General features: G+C 41.3%; 1 protein-coding gene across 3 annotated transcripts in view; it reads right to left on the bottom strand.

The window, feature by feature from the left end:
- Nucleotides 1–24044, bottom strand: part of LOC149452448 (RNA polymerase II elongation factor ELL-like) — a 227367-nt gene that overhangs the window by 44662 nt on the left and 158661 nt on the right. For all 3 annotated transcript variants that reach the window (XM_089689392.1, XM_089689390.1, XM_089689391.1), the window contains exon 9: nucleotides 15616–15673. In XM_089689392.1, coding sequence (XP_089545518.1) covers nucleotides 15616–15673 — 58 coding nt within the window. The remainder of the gene's footprint in view (nucleotides 1–15615; nucleotides 15674–24044) is intronic.

Here is a 24044-nt window from a genome sequence, read left to right as displayed (position 1 = left end):
AGGGCCAAGCAAGCGGCCCCTGAGCCAACTACTACAGTGATTGTCAGCTTCCCCAGTGGCCCATCAGGTATGAGATATGCCTACTTACATTGGACCAATGATCTATTCCCGGTTCCCCAAAGTTATAAATCATTAACTATACATATAAAAGTCTAGCGCTAAAAGATAAAACCGTAATAATGAAAACCTAGCTGTCAGTCCGTAAAGCTAGATAAGAAAATGGTCAAATGCAATATTTAAATCATAAAAATAATATTCAAATTGATAAATTAGAAGTGAGTCCCAATTCCAAAAATTAAGTGTATATCAAAAGTGCAAATGTGAATCTTCACTTGCTAGATGACAAAACGTTATCCGTGCAAACGCATGTCACCCCACTTCCTGCTCAAAGAAGGCTATACAGATAGAGGATGGTGGACCATCCATCCATGATTCCTCCATCCACCCCTCACCTGCCCCCACCATCACACATAGACCAGACACCGTCCTCACCTGTGGGCGAACGATATTTGAGCCACTTTTGGATATTATGGAGGAGGCTCGAGCGACTACTTAATTATCATTCTTGAGCTGATTTTGACCACTCTATAATATGATTATTATTATACAGGATTTATATAGCACCAACAGTTTACTCAGCACTTTACAATATAAAGGGAGACAATACAGCAACAATACAGTTCAATACAAGAGGGAAAGGATGTCCCCGATCCTTGATGGTCAAATACATCTGGTAAGCCTTCTTTGAGCAGGGAGTGGGGTGACACGTGTTTGCACGGATAACATTTGGTCATCTAGAAATTGAGGATTCACGTTTGCACTTTTGATATACTTAATTTTTGGAATTGGGACTCACTTCGTATTTATCATTTTGCATATTATTTTTATGATTTAAATATTGCATTGGAACATTTTCATATCTAGCTTTACGGACTGACAGCTAGGATTGCATTATTTCTGTTTTATCTTTTAGCGCTACACTTTTATATGTATGTTTTAAATTCTTTGTACCGGAATTCAGTGTTGGCAGCCTGTGATTCATTTGAACCAGCGCAGAATGTTTATAGTTTGTTCACATATGGTCATTAGCTGGCAACATTTTTACACATATAGTTATTTCAGGTGTTGTTTAATCACAGTTATAGGCAGCCTTATGCAGGTCATAGATGGGGAGAAAACCGGCCGATGTTTTCTCTGAAAAAAAAAATCGGCCAATTTTCGGATCGTTAGTGGGGTAATTGGTCGGCTGTTTTTCGTGATTTTGACACTTTTTTTTTGTCGGTCATGTTAGAAAAAAAATCGGCCAATTTTGTCGTTCGGCTGATTTTCGCGGCAATGATGGACAAATCAGCCGATCTTTTTACCGATTTTAAAAAATGCGCATGAGCAGTGACCAGCAAGAAAAAGGAAAAGAAGAAAAAGAAGAAATAGAATATGAAGAAGAAGAAGAAATAGAATATGAAGAAGAGAAAAAAAGGATTTCAGTCCGATATTATATTTGACATGTAAAAGTATAGCAACATTGTATTTATTTGTATTCAAATAGAAACATCTGTATCCAAAATGGATACAAATAGATACAATGTTGCAACTTTTTCTTCTTCTTCTTCATATTCTATTTCTTTTGTCAAATATAATAGTGGAGCTCTCTGCAGGGACACCCCTATTATATTTGCCGGCCATAGACGGGATGAAAATCAGCCGACTTTTTTTTACCAATGGTGGTAACGTCGGCTGATTGAACGACTGATTTTTCGTTTTTCTAAAAAAAAAACCACCGGTTTTCTCCCCGTCTATGGCCTGCATTAAAGGAACACCTTGGGGTTGATTTATGAAGACTGGAGAGTGCAAAATCTGGTGCAGCTGTGCATGGTAGCCAATCAGCTTCTACTTCAGCTTGTTCAGTTAAATTTTAACAATAAAACCTGGAATCTGTTTGGTTTCTTTGCAGAGCTGCACCAGATTTTGCACTCTCCAATTATAGTAAATCTCTCCCACTGACTCAGTGATATGGACTTTAATAAATGTATCTGGATGACTTAGGCTGGCCATACATTATACAATTTTCTTGAGAATTTTGCTTTAGATTTGCCAAAAACTATATAAATAGGGGGTTAAACCTAAACAACACATTCAATTGTATCCAATAAGGCAGGTCTGTGCACTACATGGTTGAAGGTAAATCTAAAGGAAATTGGGCAGAAATTGGGCAGAAAATTGTATAGTGTATGGCCAGCCTAACTCCCAGTGTGGCACTTAAATCTTAGATTAAGAATTGCTCAGAAGACAGCAACCTAAATGTAGGCCATACACTATACAATTTTCTGTCCAATTTCTTCCCAATTTCCTTTAGATTTACTTTCAACTATGTAGCACAAGGGCTTGCCTAATTGGATTCAATTGAAAGTGATTATGTTTGACATCATATTATATGTTTTTTGGTAAATCTAAAGCAAAATTCTCAAGAAATGTGTATAATGTATGGCCAGCCTTAGTTCACTTTTGAATATGTTTTAAAAATGTCTGTACCAGTTGCACTGGCCAGTAATGCTAACCAATGTGTCCAAAGTCGCAATCCTGAAAAGCCTACCTACCCTTCTGTACTGCCATTCTGCTCCTCTGTGCAAAATGTAAATAATGCCCACAGGGAGCTATTGCTGCCACCATATCCATGTGATCAGAATTTCTAGTTCAGTGCCTGTATTTCAATACACATCTCCTAAATCCTTGGGGCTACAGAGCATGCCTGCACAAGAGAGGCGAGAGGAGCGATTGATTTCGTTTGTCCCTCCCAACTTCTGTGTATGCAAGGGATCAGAGGGAGAGCTGAGTGCACAAAGTGTGCATGTTAGCGCTGAGACGTAACGCGGTCACATGATCTCTCACATCTACACAACAGTCCATCTGTCCTGGAGTTTATGCAGGACACCAGTAATTCAACTTGCTAGAAGTTTTCTGTCCTCGGGTTGCAGATTCTGCGTGGCGGGGGAATGTGGGGATGCAGGTAGGGGAAGCCTGATAATTTTATGTGACTGTATCATGGTTTATACTGGAGAGACCCTCCCTAGAATGCACTATTCAAATCACCATTGGTGAATAAACCCTTTAATTATAAGGTAGGGCTTGTGCCAAAAGGCTTTGGGCTTGTGTCGATGGCACCAGACAATTCTCAGATCATTTAGAATTTATTGACAGGCACATTTGACCTGCAGGTGATCTCCTTTTGACCTGCTTCAGGAGGGTTTTGCACTTCCATAGGGCTCTTTTGGATGGCCAGCAAGGGATAGTAAAAACGGGTGACTGAGCTGTGGTTTTACCCCCTCCCCATCCCCGGTCACCCACCCGAACTGCCCCGATACAGGCCAGAAAGAGCCGTTTTGCAGATGCGGCATCTGTAGCTCAAGGTGCAGAGTTTGACAAGCTGCACCACTTGAGTTCAAGGGGGCCACACCGCAACTGCATGCAGTTCATGGGATTGCAACACAGTAATGCAGCATTATAGGGTTAAAATAGGCAACGAGACATATATCTATATTTCAGTGCTTTCAGAGGCCTTCTACTATAGGCTTGTTTTAGGACTATTACTTGTTTTGCCAACATATGTAAAAGATTTTTTTAAAAGATGGCAGCAAGGAGGTGACAGAATGGCTCCTCATTGCCTGTCAAATGCCCTTTGAAGATTGAACCAAACACGGATCGCTCTTTAGAGGGAATTGCACTCCACAGCAAGTGTGAAAGAGCCCATAGACTTGTATGGTATTCTCCTAGACTTGCATTCTCATAGACTTGTATGGTATTCCCATAAACTTGCATTCTCACAGAGTTGTATGATATTCCCATAGATTTGCATTGACACAGACCTGCATTCTCAGACTTGTATGATATTCCCATAGACTTGCATTCTTACAGAATTGTATGGTATTCCCATAGACTTGCATTGACACAGACCTGCATTCTCAGACTTGTATGGTATTCCCATAGACTTACATTCTTACAGACTTGTATGATATTCCCATAGACTTGCATTATCACAGACTTGTATGGTATTCCAATAGACTTGCATTGACAGAGACTTGCATTCTCACAGACTTGCACTCTATCCCCATAGACTTGCATTCTCATAGACTTGTATGGTATTCCCCTAGACTTGCATTCTCACAGACTTGCACACTATTCCCCTAGACTTGTATGGTATTTCCCTAGACTTGCATTCTCACAGACCTGCACACTATTCCCATAGACTTGTATGGTATTCCCATAGACTTGCATTTTCATAGACTTGTATGGTATTCCCCTAGACTTGCATTCTCACAGACTTGCACACTATTCCCATAGACTTGTATGGTATTCCCATAGACTTGCATTCTCATAGACTTGTATGGTATTCCCAGAGACTTGCATTCTCGCCGACTTGCACACTATTCCCATAGACTTGTATGGTATTCCCATAGACTTGCTTTCTCATAGACTTGTTTGATATTCCCATAGGCTTGCATTCCCCTAGACTTGCACACTATTCCCATAGACTTGCATTCTCACAGACTTGTATGGTATTCCCATAGACTTGCATTCCCCTAGAATTTCACACTATTCCCATAGACATGCATTCCCCTAGACTTGTATACTATTCCCATAGACTTATATAGTATTCCCATAGACTTGTATACTATTCCCATAGACTTATATAGTATTCCCATAGACTTGTATACTATTCCCATAGACTTGCATTGTCATAGACTTGTATGGTATTCCCACAGACTTGCATTCTCATAGACTTGTATGGTATTCCCATAGACTTGCATTCTCATAGACTTGTATGGTTTTCCCATAGACTTTGATTGCCCTAGACTTGCATTCTCACAGACTTGCACAGTATTCCCCTAGAGTTGTATAGTATTCCCCTAGACTTGCATATTATTCCTAATTTCCCAATTTTGCATTTAATAGAAGGATTACACAGGTCTCTTTTTTTAGAAACACGTATATTAAGGTAATAGTTAAACTGAATCTCTCTAGTAGAAGATCTAATATTTATCTGCACATGGAGTCTACACAGAGATAAAGATTGTATGATCTTATACAGAGTATTTGCATTTACACATCAGAGCTTTTCATATTGAATGCACCAGGAAACACTTTGCTTCCACACAAAAGGAGTTTATTAAGAGTTTGCACATGAATCAAGCACATTGTTGCACTCAGATGTATACATCAGTCATATACAGGCCTTGTATTGCTATCTTTGCTTTGGCTAAGGACAAGGTTACAGCACACTTTTATAAACTTTGCACTTTTTCTATATGCAGCTATATAATCATTTACTACCTGTCTGCAGACACAGAGATCCAACCATTATCTTGTAGAGACATGTACAGAAGTGACTGCGGTTCTACGCTTAATGACGTGCAGGTAAATAAACCGTCATCCAGTTTGAGGTTAGATGTATCACTATACACAGAACAACATCTGGACGAATGCTAGAAAATCTGCATCCTTGCTGTATCATATTGGACACATTTCCTTAAAGCGGAACTCCAGGAATGATCTGTATTGTTTCCTTACATTGGTCCAACTTGTACTAATGGATATCTCATACCTAAGTGACTGATGGGGAAAATGGACAATCACTGTAGTAGTCAGCACTACTACAGTGATGAGAGCAATCTTCCCGGTCCTGTGTCAAGCAGCTTCCCCTTTGCACACTGACCACCGGGGGTCGCTCACTCAGCACTGCCGCCATTCTCCAGAACGCCTGGTATTTTTTTCAAAGAATATAAGGCATTCTCTGATTGGACAAAGTAGAGATCGTGACATCACCATCTCATCCATGCTCCATACAGGGGCAGAATGACAATTCATGGGGCCCCCAAGCAATAGGGGATCATGGGGCCCCTGTGTCCTTGCCCAAACTCAAAAAAGCCTATGAAAAAGGTACCAGGGGCATCTCATGGGGCCCCCTACTGACCCCGGGCAGTGCCCAAGTTTCCAAATGGTCAGTCCGCCCCTGGCTCCATATATCTTTCAGTTCAGCCCAAGAGCTAAGGGCCTGAGGTTTCCATCTGGAATGCTCTGATACAAAATATATTTCCAACAATGCTGGCAGAACTCCAAGGTCTTGTTGGAGGATATCATCCTTAAACCTTTATGACTGATTGTTGGGAGGTTCCAAAGAAAAACACTGTCATTGTCTTTTGCCAGATGTCACCAGGCCATGTATACTTCTTCATTGGCTTCAACTCTAGTCTTCCAGGAGTCTTGGGAGATTTCCAAGTATTTTATGATGCGATGTAAACAAAATTTTTCTTGAACTGTGGATTTGCAAGTATCTCTTTATTGCAGAATTTTCCTTATAACTGGGTTATAAATGATGACTTGGCCTGAGGCAGGTCCACCACCTCCAGCTGTTGCTCGGGAGTTCATGGAGAGATAATGTGTTACAAAGTGACATTTTCCAATGTGGCCAGTAGATGGCACTACTCAGTTGTTCCTGAAAACGTATTGGCTTTGCAGGTCAATCAGCACTCCATTGTGTTGCCTCCTCATCTATTTTGGAACATTTACATTTTGTTCAAAAGATGGTTCTGTTCTCAATAACCTCAGATCATAAAATCAGGTTTTCATTGCAATTTATAATTGGTCCATTAGTAGAACTTATTACATCAAACAGTAAGTCACAGATTATATTGAATCGTTATTAAACCCCAAAGCAAACATTTATTATTATTATTATACATTATTTATAAAGCGCCAATGGTTTGCTCAGCGCTGTACAATACATTACATTTATTATATTGCAGCTTATCAGTTCTTAGATGTGGTGGCTGCATTAGTGTTCTTTTGTAGGCATTCTTTCCTTTATTTTCGACTGGTGATCCTGCCAGTAAATCTGTTGTTTCTCAACAGAACAAGCTCTCTGGTAGATTGTATCAGTTACAAGAATGAGACAAACCATTTACCACTGACTGGGGTGCTCACAATGATCGGTTTTTATGCATCCCAAAAGGAAAAAAAAAACTTTTACTGTAACCGCTTATAAAGTGTGAGCTGGAGTTTGGCTTCACTTTGTCAGTGCATTTAAATCTGCAAGTACGCCGAACACTCCCCACCTCCCAGACTGATAATACTGCTGTCTGTTGTGCCTCCTGTGCTCCTTCCTCCACTGTGGTGTCTCACTAATACAGGAGGTGTGTTATTGGCCAGACCACCAGGTGAAAACAGAAGGGAAAAAATATAAAAAAAAAGAAAATGAGTGCCGCCATCCAGGGGCGGACTGACAACTCATGGGGCCCCTGGGCAATAGGGGATCATGGGGCCCCTGTGTCCTTGCCCAAACTCAAAAAAGCCTATGAAAAAGGTACCAGGGGCATCTCATGGGGCCCCCTACTGACCCCGGGCCCTCGGGCAGTGCCTGAATTTCCAAATGGTCAGTCTGCCCCTGCCGCCATCACATCTACGGATTGGTAAGCTGCAATATATTACATTTTTGGTTTTGGGTTTAATATCGCTTTAAGTTGCTGTTTTATATCTGACACATAGATTCAGACTTTAGAGCATTTGTAAAACCTTTAAACCAGCCACATCTTTCTATTCTCCTACACAGCTTACAATCTAATGTCTCTACCAAAGCCATGCACACACACAGCAGAGCAAATGTACGTATATTCAAGCTAATCTATTAGTATATTTTTACAATGTGGCAGGAAAATGGAACACCCGGCTGAGATCTGTACAGATCCAGGGAGAGCAGGCAGACAGGTACCTAACCCGAAACCTGGTGCTGCAAGGCAAATATCCTACCCACCTAGTCAGAATGTGCATGGAAACATTGCTCAATAGGAAAGTGTACAGCAGATGTGCAAAGAGACATAACCAAGAGACAAATCCTCTCTTAAAGTGTATGTCTGGGCCGACAGTTAGTGCAGCACTTTACATTCTGTACATTGATATCAGTCCCTGCCCTCAAGGAGCTTACAATCTAAGGTTCCCATCTTACATATATACATACTAAGACTGATTAACTTTCCAGCATGTCTTTGGGGTATCCAGAGAAAACCCACATTAATACAGGGAGAACATGCAAACTCCATGCTGTGTCCTGACTAGGTTTTGAACCAAGTCCCCTAAGCCAGTGGTCGGCAAGCCGCGGCTCGCGAGCCACATGCGGCTTTTACAAGCTTAAATGCGGCTCTTCTGTGTGCCGGGTGCCCGCTCCTCTCTCTCCTCTCGGACGGGCGTGTGCAGGGCGGCCGCCCCCTCACCTCCCCTCCCCTCCCGTCCCTCCTCTCGGACGGCCGCCCGCTCCCCTCCCTCCTCTCGGGCGGCCGCCCGCTCCCCTCCCTCCTCTCGGGCGGCCGCCCCAAAAGTCAGGACTCTGCAGCTGTCAGGATGTAGGCGGGGCAGCCAGGATGTAGGCGGGGCAGCGTGACGAACTCCTCTCCTCTCACAGTCCACCCTGAAGACCAGAACGGCGCGGGAAGCACGGCGAGAGGAACGCGCGGAGCAAAGGTAAGTGAATTGACACAGGGGGGACTTACTATATGGGGGATGAATTACTATATGGGGGACTTACTATATGGGGGGACTTACTATATGGGGGGGGACTTACTATATGGGGGATGAATTACTATATGGGGGACTTACTATATGGGGGGGGACTTACTATATGGGGGGGGCTTACTATATGGGGGACTTACTATATGGGGGAAGAATTACTATATGGGGGATGAATTACTATATGGGAGATGAATTACTATATGGGAGATGAATTACTATAGGGGGGATGAATTACTATGGGGGATGAATTACTATATGGGGGATGAATTACTATATGGGGGATGAATTACTATATGGGAGATGAATTACTATAGGGGGGATGAATTACTATGGGGGATGAATTACTATATGGGGGATGAATTACTATATGGGGGATGAATTACTATGGGGGATGAATTACTATGGGGGATGAATTACTATGGGGGATGAATTACTATATGGGGGATGAATTACTATGGGGGATGAATTACTATGGGGGATGAATTACTATATGGGGGATGAATTACTATGGGGGATGAATTACTATGGGGGGATGAATTACTATGGGGGATGAATTACTATATGGGGGATGAATTACTATGGGGGATGAATTACTATATGGGGGATGAATTACTATATGGGGGATGAATTACTATATGGGGGATGAATTGCTATATGGGGGATGAATTGCTATATGGGGGATGAATTACTATGGGGGATGAATTACTATATGGGGGATGAATTACTATATGGGGGATGAATTACTCTATGGGGGATGAATTACTATATGGGGGATGAATTACTATATGGGAGATGTATTTTCAGTTTTAAAAATGTGGCTCTCAAAATAAATTTCAATCGTGGTTTTGGCGAGATTTGGCTCAGTTGAAAAAAAAGGTTGCCCACCACTGCCCTAAGCCATTGTGCTGCCTATGCCTAGATTTCTGATTCTGGACTACAGAAACTTTCCCGATATGTAGTTCATCATGAGAGAGCCGACAAAATGCTTTGATATTTTGGAGAAGCAGTGACTGAATAGTCATTTTGGGGAGCATAAAATGAAACCATTGGCTTGCGGTTTTGGAGCAAATCCATTACGTTGGATGGCCATTTTTGACAGGCAGTTCCACCTGGTGCATTCAATTTTCCATGGTGCAAAGCATAAAGGCTGCAGCATGTGAACAGGTCCCATCCAGCTTTATTGTGAACTTTAGGTAGGTGGTAAAACAGCTCAACTGCCTGTTTTTACTGCCCCAGCAGCCTCCTGTGTAAAACAAGAAAGGCCTACAGGTAACACTTTTTGTGATAAATAAAGTTCCTAACATTGGCTAAACCTTGACACATCTTTCAGTATGGTACAAGATCCCATATTTATCCATACTTAAAGTGTTACTAATCCCCAGACCCCGCATTCACTATATCTAGTCTCTCCAGACCCTGCATTCACTATATCTAGTCTCTCCAGACCCTGCATTCACTATATCTGGTCTCTCCAGACCCTGCATTCACTATATCTGGTCTCCACGGACCCTGCATTCACTATATCTGGTCTCCACGGACCCCGCATTCACTATATCTGGTCTCCCACAGTACACACAACATGGAAATGCAAATATTTTAGCAAATATAAACTGCTAAATACCTTTTCTCATCAGCAGTTAGAGCAGTCTTGTAACGTCTATCAGTTTCCAGCCGAGCACTGGTTAAAGTTTGTAGGATGAGTTTTCTTTCTGCTCTAGGAGGATGCAGAACCCCTGACCTCTGTCTGGACAGTACTGATTGGCTCTTTGCTGATCACATTCACTCTCCCAAGAAAAAAAAAACCTCTCTAGCAATACAAACTAAACTGAACAAGTGCATGTCGCTACAGGATCAGTCTGTCTTATCAGGAGATAAGACATGGACATTTGAACAAGGGGAGGAACAGAGAAGACGGGATCAAACGGCTTTTTTACACAATGCAGAGGATTAACCCCTTAGGTTCCTCAGTGAGTATAACAAGCAAGCTTTACTGCATATACAGACTGATTTTACTGTTGTGGGTTTAGTAACACTTTAAATGAACTCTAAAGCTGGCCATACACCAGTAGAATTTAATTTGAAAATGATTGTTTTTGTAACAATTTTGGATTTTCTCTGATCATTTATTACCATAGTGATGGGAAAATTCAAAGAAGAAGGATATCAAAATTTTCTTAAACAAGGTGGGCGAATCTTAAGGATTTTTTTTCCGGGTTGTTAAGCAGAGTGAAGTTCCTCTTTAGGTGCCCTGCACCAAACAATTATTCCTGTTTTATTTAGAAGGATGCATTTTATCGGAACTGCAAATGATCCACTTAGTAAATCAGTTATTTTCATTTCTGCTCTGATGGAGACAAACCTGGAGCCCCCGTCATCTCCAACAGCACTTCTGCAGGCAGAGACGAGCTCGGTGTCCCATCTGTGTCCCTGCTCAGCACGGATGGAGTTAAGCTGCTGTGTGTGTATGGTGTGCCAGGAGACTTATCTCCTTATGCATACTGTACTTAACCTTCAAATGACTTGTCACCAGCCGAGGGGGTCTCCTAGCAAGGTTAATGAACGCAACTGGCAAGGGAGCTGAGCACAGTGCGCACACAAGGAGCAAATCAAGGTGATTTTTATTCCAGTTGTTTTTTTATTTTTGCAAAACAGTGAATGTTAGAATTTCATATTCTAGGCCACAGGATTACTATTTTGCCAAAAGTTTGTCAATAAAATTATTGCAAGATTTAAAGTGACACTAAACAATTTCCTTAGACCTCTTGTACAGGCAATCTGAAAAATGCCATGTTTGTAGGCATTCAAGCATTTTTTTTATTAACCTAAATGTAGCCCATTGTATTTAATGGGCCTGTATATACAGGTGCATAAAGACTAGTAAAAAAAATACATTTATTGTGTACTGCTATAAGCTTGAACTCAGAGAAGTTTCCTGTGGGTTTTCCTTTGTAGAATATATATATATACAGTTGCAAGAAAAAGTATGTGAACCCCTTGGGATTACGTGGAGTTTTGCATGAATTGGGCATAAAATGTGCTCTGAACGTCATCTAAGTCACAACAATAGAAGAACACAGTCTGCTGAACATAATACTACACAAACATTAGATGTTGCCATGGTTTAATTGCGCATAACATGTAAACATTCACAGTGCAGGGAGGAAAAAGTATGTGAGGCCTTAGCTTAATGACTTCTCCCAGAGCTAATTGGAGCCAGGAGTGAGCCAACCTTGACTCCAATCAGTGTGATGATATTGGATGTGTTGCTAACAGCTGTCCTGCCCTTAAAAAACACACACCTGTTTTGGGTTTACTGGTTTCAAGAAACACTGTCTGATGTGAACCATGCCTCGCAGAAAAGAGCTCTCAGAAGACCTACGATCAAGAATTGTTGACTTGCATGAAGCTGGAAAGGGTTACAAAAATATCTCCAAAAGCCTTGATGTTTATGTGTCCACGGTAAGACAGACTGTCTACAAATGGAGAACGTTTAGCACTGTTGCTACTCTCCCTAGGCGTGAAAAATGACTGCAAGAGCACAGCGCAGAATGCTGCATGAGGTAAAGAAGAATCCCAGAGTGTCAGCTAAAGACCTACAGAAATCTCTGGCACATGCTAACATTTTTGTTGACACATCTACAATAAGGAAAACATTAAACAAGAATGGAGTACATGGGAGGACACCATGGAGGAAGCCATTGCTGTCCAAAAAGAATATTGTAGCACGTTTGAAGTTTGCAAAAGAGCACCTGGATGTTCCACAGCACTACTGGCAAAATATACTGTGGACAGATGAGTTGTTTGGGAAGAACACACAACACTATGTGTGGAGAAAAAAAGGCACAGCACACCAACATCAAAACCTCATCCCCACTGTAAAACATGGCGGAGGGAGCATCATGGTTTGGGGCTGCTTTACTGCCTCAGGGCCTGGACGGATTGTTGTCATTGATGGGAAAATGAATTCCAGAGTTTATCAAGACATTTTGCAGGAAAACATACGACCATCTGTCCGCCAACTGAAGCTCCGCAGAGGATGGGTGATGCAACAGGACAATGACCCAAAGCATACAAGTAATTCAACAAAACAATGGCTGCAACAGCACAGAATACGCCTTCTGGAGTGGCCCAGTCAGAGTCCTGACCTCAACCCGATTGAAATGCTGTGGCATGACCTTAAGAGAACGATTCACACCAGACATCCCAAGAATTTTGCTACACTGAAACAGTTTTGTGAAGAGGAGTGGTCCAAAATTACTCCAGATCGTTGTGCAGGTCTGATCTGCAACTACAGGAAAAGTTTGGTTGAGGTTATTGCTGCCAAAGGAGGGTCAACCAGTTATTAAGTTCAAAGGTTCACATACTTTTTCCTCCCTGCACTGTGAATGTTTACATGTTATGTGCAATTAAACCATGGCAACATCTAATGTTTGTGTAGTATTATGTTCAGCAGACTGTGTTCTTCTATTGTTGTGACTTAGATGACGTTCAGAGCACATTTTATGCCCAATTCATGCAAAACTCCACGTAATCCCAAGGGGTTCACATACTTTTTCTTGCAACTGTGTATATATATATATATATATATATATATATATATATATATATATATAGTTATCTGCTTATGGTCCATCTCAAACAAGGACTTCAAATTGTGCCCCTTTTAGCAAGTTCGAACGGGAGAAACAAATAGGGGCACCAAAAGTCCTGTATTTTCATACTCATTCCTTTTTATGTGATAAAGTATGCCGGTTTTTGTGTATACATTGTTTCTACAACCTCTACATTGTTTCTCACTCAAGCCTTTACTTCTAATAAATCCTGTATAATAATAATAATGATTTTACTAAAACAATAAAAACTATTGGGAAATAATTTTTTTTTTATAAAAATCTGAATCGTTAGTCAGTATTTTTATGGGCATATGTGTACGTATATTTCCTTAGACCTCTTGTACAGGCAATCTGAAAAATGCCATGTTTGTAGGCATTCAAGCATTTTTTTTAATTGACCTAAATGTAGCCCATTGTATTTAATGGGCCTGTACACACAGGTGCGTAAAGACTAGTGAAAAAAAAAAAAATTACATTTATTGTGTACTGCTATAAGGCTTGAAGTCAGACAGCTTCCTGTGGGTTTTCCTTTTTGGAATATATATATATATATATATATATATATATAGTTATCTGCTTATGGTCCATCTTATGCAGGGACTTTAATTTGAGCCCCTTTTAGCAATTTCAAACGGGAGTAACAATTGGGGCACCAAAATTCCTGTATTTTCGTACTCATTCCTTTTTATGTGATAAAAATATGCCGTTTTGTGCGTATACATTGTATCTACAACGTCTACATTGAGTCTCACTCAAGCCTTTACTTCTAATGATGGTTTGTAACCATATATATATATATAAAGGTAGATAAAGGTAGTTATCTGCTTATTGTCCATCTTATGCAAGGACTTTAATTTGAGCGCCTTTTAGCAATTTTGAACGGGAGAAACAATTGGGGCACCAAAATTCCTGTTTTTTCATATCATTCCTTGTGATAAAGTATGCTGGGTTTTGTGTATACATTGTTTCTACAACCTCTACATTGTATCTCACTTAAACCTCTACTTCTAATGACGGTTTGTAACCTTTTGTTTTACTAATGGTTGAACTGCATGGACTTTTGTCTTTTTTCGGCCAGACTAACTATGTAAAACAATAAAAACAATTGAAAAAGAAAAGAAAAATTACAAAAATCTGCATTGTTAGTCAGTATTTTAATGTGCATATGTGTACGTATAAGCACAAATACACACCAGTGCTATACAGCCCATCCTCAAGTTTTTTTCTATGCCAGGAATATCTGATGTTGATCCATCAGTTCTGTGTCCAAGTACCCTTAAGCTGGCCACACACAAGTAGGATTTAATTGAAAATGTTTCTCTTTAGGAATGTGCATTTCATTTTCTAATTGTTAGTGGGGTCACAATGATGTTTATTTTCAAATATTGTATAAAGAAAATTTGAAGGATAGAAAGTTTTTCTCAAACAAAAGTTTCTAACAGTGGATGGGGTGTTTGTTCAGGAAAGCCCATCCATTCTAAAATCAAATGTTCTCTTCTGTGACACATTTCACCCTGACAGGGGCTTTGTCATAACGGGGTGAAACGCGTCAGTGCGGACAAAGTATGGCAAAAAGCTATGGTTTTGTAAATATGCTCATGTTGCAAAAAAGCTCTTTGAAGAAAAGGAAAAAAAAACACGATAGATCTGTGGCTTTTTCCATTTTAATTTAGTAATGGGGGGAAGAATAGACCTTGCGAAGCCAGCACTTAGAGTTTGTGATGGTGAGCCAGAATGTCAGTTGGACCATATCCTATGTTTGCTCTAAACAGTATCTATGGTCAAAATCATATATTCATTTCCACATTGTATCTCAATTATTTGTAACGTACTTCTGTTAATCTGAACAATCTTGTAGTTTATAAACATACATTGTGAAGATCCCCACACGTTTCTTTCCTTGAATTCTGTGACCAGGGGCGGACTGACAACTCATGGGGCCTCTGGGCAATAGGGGATCTTGGGGCCCCTGTATCCTTGCCCAAACTCAAAAAAGCCTATGAAAAAGGTACCAGGGGCATCTCATGGGGCCCCCTACTGACCCCAGGCCCTCGGCAGTGCCCGGGTTTCCAAATGGTCAGTCCGCCCCTGTCTGTGACACATAGTCACTATATCCTGTGAGTAGGCACTGCTTTGTCACCCATTTCACAGAGCCTGCCTTCTGAACTACAGAGGTTCTGAGAGGAGGAGTTTCAGGAGGCAGAGTCAGCACAGAAATCACTGTATGCAGGCAGCAAGGTACCCTGGGATATGTAGTCCTTAGAAATTGGCAGTAAACAGCAGAAGAGAAGCTGCAAAGCTATTGTTGCATTGTTATTACACTGATGATGTTATAAATTTAAAGTGTATGCTGTGACCATAGATCTCTTAAGAAGTATTAGCCAGCAAAGGTTTCTTTTTTTTTCTCACAGCGCATAGTTTAAAAAAAAGGTTTTTACTGGAAACTTACTTCAAGTAATCTGGAACTTCTTCAGAAGGTAGGACTGGATCTAAAACTTCATCTTTTTCTAAAGAAAAAAAAAGATATACAGTAATTAAAAAATAACAAATGCTAGAGTGTGATGCATGGAAAAGGGGAAATAACAATGTCTTCCATTAAAAATCAATCCTCCATCCAAAAAAAACTAATTCATAAAGTGTAAGTAAAAATCACCATTCATTTCTGCACAAATTCATGAATGGAAATTTTAAAAGTACTCCTTGCCTTAAAGCCGTGTTAAACCCAAACACATACAGTTAGGTCCATATATATTTGGACACAGGCACAATTTTAATTTTTTCAGGTATTTACCAAAACATATTCAAGCAATAGTTCTATAATGGATATGGGCTGAAAGTGCACACTCTCTGGTTTAATTTGAGGGTAAGTACATCCAAATTGGAGGAAGGGTTTAGGAATTACAGCTCTTAAGAGTAGCCATCCCCCCTTTTTAAAGGGACCAAAAGTAATTGTACAATTGAATCAAAAGCTGTCCCATGGCCAGGTGTGGGCTACTCCTTCATTTCTTCATCAATTAAGCAGGTAAAAGGTCTGGACTTGATTCTAAGTGTGGTATTTGCATTTGCAATCTATTGCTGTGAACCTACATCGTGTGTTCAAAGGAGCTGTCCATGCCAATGAAACAGGCCATTGTAAGGCTTCAAAAATGAAACAAATCCATCACAGAGATAGCAGCAACATTAGGAGTGGCCAAATCAACAGTTTGTACATTCTGAGGAAAGAAGAACGCACTGGTGAGCTCAGCAACATAAAAAGGCATTGACGGCCACAGAAAACAATAGTGGTGAATGATCGCAGGATCCTCTCTATGGTAAAGAAAAACCCATTCACAACATCCAGACAAGTGAAGGACACTCTCCAGGAGGTGGGTGTATCATTGTCAAAGTCTACAATCAAGAGAAGACTTCACGAGAGTAAATACAGAGGGTTCACCACAAGGTGCAAACCATTCATAAGCCTGAAGAATAGAAAAGCCAGATTAGACGTTGCTAAAAAACATCTAAAAAAAGCCAGACCAGTTCTGGAAAACCATTCTTTGGACGGATGAAACTAAGATTAATATGTACCAGAATGACAGGAAGAAAAATTGTGGAGAAGGCTTGGAACAGCTCATGATCCAAAGCATACAACGTCATCTGTAAAACATGGTGGAGGCAGTGTGATGCCATGGGCATGCATGGCTTCCAGTGGCACTGGGTCATTGGTGTTTATTGATGATGTGACAGAAGACAGAAGCAGCCGGATGAATTCTGCAGTGTTAAGAGATATACTGTCAGACCAGATTCAGCCAAATGCAGCAAAGTTGATTGGATAGTGCTTCACAGTACAGATGGACAATGATCCAAAACACACTGCAAAAGCAACCCAGGAGCTTTTGAAGGAACAGAAGTGGAATATTCTGCAATGGCTGAGTCAATCACTTGATCTCAACCCCATTGAGCATGCATTTCACTTGCTGAAGGCAAAACTAAAGGCAGAAAGACCCACAAACAAAGAACAACTGACGACAGCTACAGTTAGAGCCTGGCTAAGCATCAGAAAGGAGGAAGCCCAGTCTTTGGTAATGTCCATGGGTTCCAGACTTCAGGCAGTCATTGCCAGTAAAAGATTCCCAACAAAATATTAAAAATGAACATTTTTTATGATTATATTCAATTGTCCAATTACTTTTGGTCCCTTAAAAAAGGGGGGTGGCTACTCCTAGGAACTGTAATTTCTAAATCCTTTCTCCAAGTTAGATGTACTTACCCTCAAATTAAATCTGAGAGTGTGCACTTTCAGCCCGTATCTATTATATAACTATCTGTTGAATATGATTTGGTAAATACCTGAAAAAAACTAAAATTGTGCCTGTGTCCAAATATATATATGGACCTAACTGTAAATGTAATATTTGCGGCTTATCAGTTCTTAGATGTGGTGGCTGCATTGTTTTTTTGTTTGTTTGGGGGGGGGCATTTTTTATTTCCTTGGGTTTTTTTGTTCACCCATCTCTTGAGGATTGACCACAAGTTCCCATTGGGATTAAGGTCTGGGGAGTTTCCTGACCATGGACTCAAATTGTTGATGTTTTGTTCCCCAAGCCACTTAGATATCACTTTTGCCTTATGGCAAGGAGATCCATCATGCTGCAAAAGGCATTGTTCGCCACCAAACTATTCTTGGATGGTTGGGAGCAGCTGCTCTCAGAGGATGTTTTTGTACCATTCTTTATTCATGGCTGTGTTCTTAGGCAAAATTGTGAGTGAGCCCACTCCCTTGGCTGAGAAGCAACCCTACACATGAATGGTCTCAGGATGACTTTACCCCAGTCCTCAGCAGTCCAATCGCGGTACCTTTTGCAGAATACCAGTCTGTCCCTGATGTTTTTCCTGGAGAGAAGTGTCTTCCTTGCTACCCTACTTGACACCAGACCATCCTCAAAAAGTCTTCACCTCACTATGCGTGCAGATGCACTCACACCTGCCTGCTGCTATTCCTGAGCAAGCTCTGCACTGGTGGTGCCCTGATCCTGTAGCTGAATCAACTTTAGGAGACGGTCCTGGTGCTTGGTGGACTCTTTGGGGCTCCCTGAAGCCTTCTTCACAACAATTGAACCGCTCTCCTTGAAGTTCTTGATGATCCATGAAATGGTTGATTTAGGTACAATCTTACTAGCCTTGCCTGTGAATCCCCTTTTTGTGCAAAGCAATGATGACTACACGTGTTTCCTTGCAGGTAACTATGGTTAACAGAGAAAGAACAATGTTTTGAAGCACCACCCTCCTTTTAAAGCTTTCAGTCTGTTATTCTAACTCAATCAGCATGACAGAGTGATCTCCAGCCCTGTCCTTGTCAACACTGACACCTGTGTTAACGAGAGAATCACTGACATGATGTCAGCTGGTCCTTTTGTGGCAGGGCTGAAATGCAGTGGAAATGTTTTCTGGGGATTAAGCTCATTTTCATGGCAAAATGGGACTTTGCAAAAACTCTCAAAACTTTTGGCCAGGGCTGTAAAACATTTAGCCCTACTTTGAGAGACTCAAACTGGAACTGGGGCTTTTTTCAGCAGACTGTAGGATAGCCTCTTGCCTACTGACTATGAGCCCTGGCGTTTGAGGGGGCTCTATTCTTTGAGAGGTGTCTGCCTGGGGGACCTTTGGAGAAGTTTTACTTCAGATTCAAGTCCATGTTTCCCCGAAACACACAGACTATGAGAACTGGAGGACCCTGATACAGATTTGGGGCTTCTGTGTTTTGTTGGGGTATAGAATCAACAGCCCAAACCAGCATTGACTGCTTCAACCCCCTCCTAGACTGAAAGCAGAAGATCATAATTGGCTCAAACAACCTGATACTGGGGTCTCCTGCTGTTATGTGTAATCTGTGTATTAAGGTGTTATATGTGTAGAACTACCCCCTTAGGAGTCACTGAGTTTTGGGTCACCCTAAAGTTCTGCACAGCCAGGCAACACGCATTTTCTTCCACACTTTGCACTCAGAGTCAGTAAACAGACTTTTAGGCAAGCCCGGCATGGTTGCCAAGGGTGATTGCATCAGCAAAGGCACTTTAACACAACCACAGTCACAATTCCAGCAGCAGAGCTCTTTCCTGGCTCACTGATTGCTAGTGGCAACAGCCATGCAGGTTTCTATAGGAGATCCCGGAATTACGAGCTCCCACACATAGCATTGTCCGCTCAGGAGTTGCTACGTTTTTTGGGTCCCCAATATAGTGCTGCACAGTCAGGAAACACATATCTTCTTCCACGCTTGTACACTGAGACAGTAACCAGTCCTTAGGCTTAGTTTTGTGATTTTATTAGGGGGTTTAGAACTTGGATGGGGTTGAGAGGTGTATGGGATGCCTGAAGAACTGCGAACATAAGGACAAACTCATTAGCAGCTTAGCAGATGTGGACAAATGTAGTCTCTCATTTCAGAGCCTTCCAGCTCTCTGATGTACCTCCTGAGACCCTAGATGAATCCTCCTCTTCACCCAGCTGCACTGAGGGTATTCCCTGGACATGGGGGCCCAGAAACTGCCAATTTAGCACAGCAGCCCCAGATGAGAAGCTAGTTGGGTTTCCACCTGACTGCCCTCTCCCCTTATCCAGCCCAGGGGGTATAAAGTTACTCACACTGTCCTCCCTGATAGATTAATTGGTTGGTGACTGCCTTCAGGCTTTTTGCTGGGTTGTCTCCTTTTCAGCTGCTCAAGATATCCTCTCTTGGAGACGATGGTGCAGTGGAGATTCTCTTCTCCAGCACCTGCCTGTAGGCAAGCCCCCTCCCAGGCTCCACACTCCAGCCTCTCACTCTATCTTCCACCTGATACTCCCCTGCCACTCCCAGGCTCCATGATTCTTAAGGGTTGCCTTGGTCACCATGTCCAGCCTCCTACCAAGGGATTGGCCAAGGTCCCTTAAGCCTGCAAATCCGAGCTTCTTCCCCTCTTCCATCCCTCCTTTGGAAAGCTCTCAGGTTTCTAGAGAGGTCAGAGGGCTGCAGACGTTCTGACTTTAGAACCTCCCTAGCCTTTCCTGAAGTGAACTCCTGCCCCTCTCACAGGCTGATTCATCCCAGGCTACTACTCAGCCTCTGCCTAGAAAATACACTGCTATCCAGCTAGTCTAGAGGGTGTTACATGTGTTTTCTGTTATAATGTGTACCTGTGTTTGCCTATCCAGTTTAAGTGTGAAGTGTCTTTCTCCCATTATGTAATTTCCCCATTGTCTGTTGCCTAGGTGTGAATTCCCATTGGTAATTGAGTAACTTATTGTTTTGGTCTGGACATGATTAGTCTTGTGTCAGCTTTACCTCTTTATGTAACCACTGTGGGATATTTACCCCAACATGTAATATTTGTTTTTATTGTTCATGTGGGGACTACCTGTTTTAGAAGTGTATAAAAACCTGTATCTCTGTTCAATAAAGTTATTCCTTTGGTTTTACTTTAACATCTTCAATGGGCTGGTATTTGCTATCAGTCTACTGGAAGGGTTTGGAGGGCAGGGGGCACTGTTGGGTGGAAACATACCCAGGTGGGGTGCCAGGTGGTCCATCACCCCCCCCCCTTAAAGAAAAAAAACCCATTGATGTAACTGCTTTTAAAGTGTTAGCTGAGCTCCGCTTTAATTTGTAAGTAAAGTCCATCTAAATTTGCTAATCCATCTAACACTCCCCTCTCCCCAGACTGACTGTACTGCTGTCAAAATGTGTCTCCAAAGCACTTCCATCCAGACTGGAGACACCCTAAAACAGTAAGTGTGTTACTGGCCGGATCACCAACTGAAAATAAAGGAAAAAGGAAACCTAAAAAAAGAATACTAATGCAGCCACCACATCTAAAGATTGGTAAGCAGCAAAATAAGAAATGTTTGTTTTGGGGTTTAATACTGTACTGCTTTAAATCAGCATCACTAAGGAATGTCGCCTAAAGAGTTAATCTCTTCATTCAGAATTTGAGAGCTCTGGGATTAATTGTTAGGAGGCTTTTAAGGCCGTCTGTGAAGCAACAAGCATATTTTTATCATCTCTCCATCAGCCTATATTTGCTTTGGAACAAAGACCGGTACAGGTGTGCAGCTTGCGTCTAGCACTTTGCAAGCAGTAGCAGCTCTATGGAACATACAAAAGCCAGCCAAAATAGACGCTTCTCAGGAAACATCGCAGTCTGTATTTTGCGATTCGAAAATAAAATTCACACGAGTCGGATTGGATGCATGTAGAATCAGTTTGCATAAGGGAATTTGCGTTCGTTTATTTGTGGTTTCTAGAGTCATCTTTCTGTAAATGCCCCTAGCCTTTTGAAGCTAATCCTTCCTAGAAGATGTTGGGAAATGAAGGTATTGTACCAACAAGTCAAAAAAGAAGAACAGATAATCTAAATAAATATATGTATAGTATTTATTTAAAGTGGTATTAAACACAAAAACAAACATCTATTGTACTGCAGCTTACCAATTCCTTCATGTGGTGGCTGCATCAATTTTCTTTTTTAGTATTTCTTTCCTTATTTTGACCTGGTGATCCAGCCAGTAAGTCTGTTGTTTTTAAACTCCTTTTAACAGACCAAGCTTTTCAGCACAAGTGGTAGTTAGAGGGTTGAGACAAACTGTATACCACTTACAGCCAGGGGCGTATTTACCACAAGGCAAACAAGGCATTTGCCTAGGGCACCATTTTTAAGGGGGGCAGCACCACCCCCCCCAGAAAAGGGGACTCATGCGGCTTGGGGACCAGGTGGGATCTGAGAGAGGCTGCGGGCTGCTTGATTCTTGCTCCCGGGGATGTCCAGAGCTGTGAATGTGAGTGTCTTTCTCTCTCTCTTGCTAGGAGGGGAGTGGCCGGTGTATGGGGGCAATGGCAGTAGAAGGCTCTCTGGGGTGGTGTGGGGGGCAGTGGTGTTGTTGGGGGGTGAATTTTGTGTTGCCTAGGGCAGCACAAAACCTAAATACACCACTGCTTATAGGAGTGCTTACAATGATCAGCTTTTATTCATTTATGAAAAAAACATTTATGCCAAAAGAAAAAAAAAAGGTTTCTGTAGCTGCTTAATATCAGACGTTCACCTGAAAAGGAAAATTTTGTTTACCCTCCTCCTCCCCTCTTCTCATTGTAGATTGTTTTTTTTTATCAGGGATGGGGTACCTACAGCTCCAATTCCCAAAAAGTTTGCAATACTTTGCTAATCTCATAAACCCATATTTTATAAATAAATAGAAAAATATAATAGAAATAGAAAATTTACCAAATGTTTAAACTGAGAAAATGCACCATGTTATAGAAAAAATAAGGTACATTTTTAAATTGATGGCAGCAACACGTCTCACAAAAGTTGTGACAGGGCCGTGTTTACCATGGTGTAGCATCCTCTGTAACTGTCTGGGAACTGAGGAGACCAGTTTCTGGAGTTTTGGGTGAGGAAATTATGTCCCATTCTTGTCTGAGCATATGCTGCTCTAAGACCTGAATATATCTTGCAACATTGATGGTGCCTTTTCAGATGTGCAACTGTCCATTCCATACACACTAATGCACCCCCATACCATCAGAGATGAAGGCTTTTGAACTGAGCGCTGATGACAAGCCGGAAGGTCCCTCTCTGCTAAAGTCTGAAGGATGAGATGCTCATGGTTACCAAAAGAATGTAACATTTCAATCGTCTGACCACAGAACAGTTTTCCACTTTGCAACAGACCATTTTAAATGAGCTTTGGCTGAGAGAAGACGGCGGCATTTCTGGATCATATTAAGATATGGCTTCTTCTTTGCATGATAGAGCTTTAATTTGCATTTTTGGATGACACTGCGAACTGTGTTCATAGAGACTGATTTTTGGAAGTATTCCGAAGCCCATGCAGTAATGTCCATCACAGAATCATGCCTGTTTGAGGGTCTGAAGATCATTGGCATCCAATATTATGTTTCAGCCTTGTCCCTTGTGCACAGAGATTTCTCCAGATTCTCAGAATCAATTGATGATATTATGTATTTCTACATACAGCTTTTCACAGGTTGGTGAACCTCGGCCCATCTTTAGTTCTGAGACACTCTGGCTCTCTAGGATGCTCTTTTTATACCCAATAATATTATTGACAGGTTGCCAAATAGCCTAATTAGTTGAAAAAAGTAAAAAATGTTCTTCCATCTTTTCCTTGTTAGCACCACTTACCTTGCCGACTTTTTGTTGTTCTGTCTCATTATTTTGAGACTTGTTGCTGCATCAATTTCAAAATGACCTTATTTTTTTCTTAAAGTTGTAAATGTTCTAAGTACAGGCATACCTCGGTTTACGAACGCCTCGGTTAATGTAATTTTCGGCTTACAAATAAAAATCCATTGAAAATAATGCCGGTTTACAAATTTTTTTCGCAATACGAAGCAAGTTTCCGCAAGATGAATTGCCCCTGGAAAGTTTATAGCGCTGGCCCTGTGCATGCTGGAGTCTGTGGGTAGTACGTGGCGTAGAGTGTGGAGGTGTTGGAGCAGTTTTGGAGCCATTCTGGAAATTTTTAATCATGTCCCTGTACAGTATTTATGCCATTAAAGTGCACTTTATAAAGAGTTTTGAACAGATAGAATAGTTTTTTTTTTTACTTTTTTCTGACCTCCGGAATGGATTAATAGGTTTTCAATGCATTCCTATGGCAAACCACGTTTCGGTTTATGAATTTTTCACAATATGAAACGTCCCTGAGAACGCATTAATTTCATAAACTGAAGTACACCTGTATAAACATCTGCTATATTTTCTGTTTTCTATTGGGAATAAAATATGGGTTCATGAGATTTTCAAATCATTGCATTCTGTTTTCAAGTAGATTTTATCAAGCGTCTCAACTTTTTTGAAATTGGGGTTGTATTTTATTAGTTACCCATTTCCACTTTTG

The sequence above is a fragment of the Staurois parvus genome, unplaced genomic scaffold (assembly GCF_062004578.1).
Source record: "Staurois parvus isolate SC_StPar_1 unplaced genomic scaffold, SC_StPar_1.0 ptg000472l, whole genome shotgun sequence".
Lineage (NCBI taxonomy): Eukaryota > Metazoa > Chordata > Amphibia > Anura > Ranidae > Staurois > Staurois parvus.
Note: the sequence above shows the minus strand (reverse complement) of the source record. Positions and strands in the feature narration are given on the sequence as shown.